The sequence below is a fragment of the Vairimorpha ceranae genome (genome assembly GCF_000988165.1).
Source record: "Vairimorpha ceranae strain PA08 1199 chromosome Unknown NODE_229, whole genome shotgun sequence".
Lineage (NCBI taxonomy): Eukaryota > Fungi > Microsporidia > Nosematidae > Vairimorpha > Vairimorpha ceranae.
The window spans coordinates 1-3,487 of NW_020169524.1; the positions used below are offsets into that span (position 1 = coordinate 1).

The window sequence follows — 3,487 nt, forward strand, 5'->3', positions numbered from 1 at the left end:
ATAAAACAATTGTTTCTTTACACCTTAAACATCCCTTAGCTATTATATTGTCTCTAAAAAAATCTAAAATATCTAAATATTCTTCTTCTGTATGCAACATTTAAAAATAAGAAGAAAATTTTTTTAAAACGGTGTATATCAAAAAACGTGCAGCACAGGTTAAATTGACCCATCTTTTAAATAAATATTTTATTTGCCTGCAATAATGAAGGGGGTGGAAAGATGGAATAGCGCCCAAATTTGGCAAACGTAAGTACCATCGAGGTCATGGTGTAAAAGAGGTTTGTGCATTAGGTATGGTATAATGATTACCAGCAAAGTGCATAATTTTATTGAAATTAAAAAATAGAAAATCAGAAATATTAATAAGTTTGATTAAAAAATATGTACTTCTTGGCAGTATTATTAATACAAATTGTTGGAAGGGTTATTGCAATTTGCATAAAGAAAGTTATATACACTGTACGGTTAATCATAGTATTAATTTTGTAGAAAATGCTACAGGTGTTCGTACTAATACGATAAAAGGGACCCGGGCTGCTGTTAAGATGAATGTGGCTATGAGATATTGTAATAAGAGAGATATACAAGTTATTTTTTAGAGCTTTTTGCATTTAAAAGAAATAATGAATTTAAAGTATTTAAAAAGTTGTTTTAAAGTAACCATTTATGTTTATTTTTAAAAACTTATAAATTTAATATTAAATTTGTTTTCTATTTCACATAATGTGTACTTTCTATTTATGTTTTTACGCTCTTTCTTTATTTTGATTTTGTTTTTGGGGGTTAAAAAATTTTAAACAGCAAGCTAAAATATGGGGAACTAAAGTACTCAAGCTCCCAGACTTCTCTTTATTGCAAAGTGTATATAGTTTCCATGTAGAAAATTTCATTTCAAAAATTTCGGCTTTATTATAAATATCACCAGAAATTATCGTGTTTGCTTCCTGTTGTGACTTTTTTAAGCATTTTATGTTTTTTAAAAATGTCCTCTACTTTTTAAAACGTCTTCAAGTCAAAAATACCCCACTTAATATTCTTTTTTTCAAATTATGTTTTTGTTGAATAAGCAATATAACATAAAACATTGTCTTGGTGAAAAATTAAGGTATTGCTATTAGAATTTATATCAAATTCTGTTTTCTCTTCGATAAAAGCTTTTAAAGATGTTTTAAGCATTTTACAAAGTGATAAAATATTCATTTTATTAATTATTATTTGGATTAATAATTGCTGATTAAAGCAAAAACCAGCCCAAATCATAATGCCACCACCACGTCGAACTTTTTTGTTGTAAGAGTGTTCTTCATAATCTAAATGATGCCAATAGGATTTAAAACCTTCAGGCCTATCTTAATTAATTTTTTTATCTGAAAAAAGAACTCTATGCTATTTATCTGTTCAAAAAACCTTGTCAAGAGCAAAACCAAACCTTTTCAATTTATGGGATTCTGTTAATCCCAGGCTTTACTTCATTTTCTTGAAAATTATATTTTTTTTATTTTTTATTGCTCGAAATTTTGCATATTTATAAACATTTTTAATCTAGATCAAATTTAATTTTATCTACAGAAATAACCTTGTTTGTTGCCATTTTGTGAATTTTTCTTAAGATTTTTAAAAAAGTGCCAGTTTTCTACCTGTTTTTTTTTCAGTAGATTTAGATTTTTCTTTTGGTGTGATGTAATTTCTGATTTCGGTCTTACTTTTTCCTTATTAAGCACTAATTTGAACATAACTTTTACCTGATATATAAATAGCATCCTATTAGACCTTTGTCATAGCAAGTTAAAATTTTTCGTTTGCTCATAGGAGCTAAAATAATTTATTTTTAAAAAAACTTTAAAAACATACTTAATGTATATAGTTTACAGACTTTAATATTTCAAGATATCGTACTAAAAAATTAATATATGCAAATTACACTAACTCTAGAATATCTTTCTATTTATAATTTTAAGTATAGAATTTTTACGTTTAATTTAAAGCCAAATCAATTTTTATAAACTCTCTATAGTAATATAAAACCAAAAAATCAAAATTCCTCAAAAAGAAACACATTTTGTTTATTTATACTTCAATTTTATACTGAATTTTGACACCGGTCTTAACGTTTTGATGCGATTTTTTATTGAAAAAAATCAAAAAAATCATAATTAATGTATAATTATGTTTGTTGCAGGTTGATGATTACACTCCTGAAATTATCTTATAAAATATTTTATTTGATAAATAAATAATTTTTAACCATCTAAAATATGAAAGACTTGAAAAAGAACAAGTTTATTTTGTCGATTAAAAAAAAATTTATAAAAACAATTATGTAACTCTTGGGGTATTTGCGGGGAATGCGGCTAGTGGCGAGGTACCTCTCTATAATGCTCACTGTTTTGCCTTCTGTTCCATGCGGTCCCTTAAAATAAAATTTGCCTTTATTGTATAAAGACTTACTTTTACCTCTTCCTTTAACCTTCCTAAGATGTTTTCTTCTAGCATAATTTATGAGAATTTTTTTATTTATAGTTTTTCACAAAATATTTTAACTAATATAAACTTAATAATAATTGTCATAAAGAAAGCGACCAATTATTATACTTAAAAGGTTGTTATCGGGGGTTTTGTCACAAATTGTCTTTAACAATTGGTTATTAAAAAATGCAAGTGGTTATTGACGATAATATCATAATTTTTTATTATAAATTTATTTACTTGTTCATATCTTCTATTTGATGTTTATTGTATTGGCAAAAGTAAATTTTATTGCCGGTCTAAATATTTTGACGAACACTGTAAATTTAAAGGTATCATTTATTTTTATTTAACTCTTCTAATAAAAATTAGAGAATTGCTTTATTATTATTCTGTTCGTAACATTAAAATTAAGGGAAGAAAATTTTTGGGGGTACACCAAAAATAGTGCAGAAAAGATTATCTTCCATTCGCAAATAAATGTTTAGTTCTAAAAACTTTAACTTAAATAGATTAATTTTTGTATTATCTAAAAATTTTTGCAGTGCAAAGAATTTTTTTGTATGAATAATATATATTAACGTACCACAATATATTTTTTACCATATTTACTGTTTAAGTTTTCAAATAATCCTTGTCCTACAGTGAATTATTTGTTTTTCAAACATTCATTAATCATTTTAACAGTAAGGCTGTAATGTTCATTTTTTTATTAGTTATAAGATAGTACAAGTGTAGTCATGTTATAAAACTATAAAAAGGATAACCAATTAATACATTATTAAATTTATTAGTTAGATTCTACACGATCATATTCTTTATTAATAACATCCATAATGTTTTTTAAAGGGGAAATAAGCCAGTCTATTTCTAAAGATAAATGAATCGCAAATTTAAAAATAGAAAGTAAACTATAATCTACATCAATTGAAGACTCCTGTAAGCTCTCTAATCTTTTAATTAGCATTTTTATAATTACAACAATACATTCAAGCTTTACAGTTCGTGAAATATTTGT

At 25.1% G+C, this 3,487-nt stretch overlaps 2 protein-coding genes across 2 annotated transcripts; both read right to left on the reverse strand.

Moving 5' to 3' along the window:
* Positions 1-1,050: 1,050 nt before the first annotated feature.
* On the reverse strand, positions 1,051-1,203 carry AAJ76_2290001203 (hypothetical protein; the record flags this gene model as incomplete). The annotated part of the gene is made up of 1 exon (XM_024474672.1): positions 1,051-1,203. The coding sequence occupies one exon, from the start codon at positions 1,201-1,203 to the stop codon at positions 1,051-1,053; it is 153 nt and encodes a 50-aa protein (XP_024329535.1).
* Positions 1,204-3,259: 2,056 nt separating this feature from the next.
* AAJ76_2290003487 (hypothetical protein) lies at positions 3,260-3,487 on the reverse strand (the record flags this gene model as incomplete). Its single annotated transcript, XM_024474673.1, has 1 exon — positions 3,260-3,487. A coding segment is annotated over one exon (228 nt), but the record flags the coding sequence as incomplete, so codon positions are not given.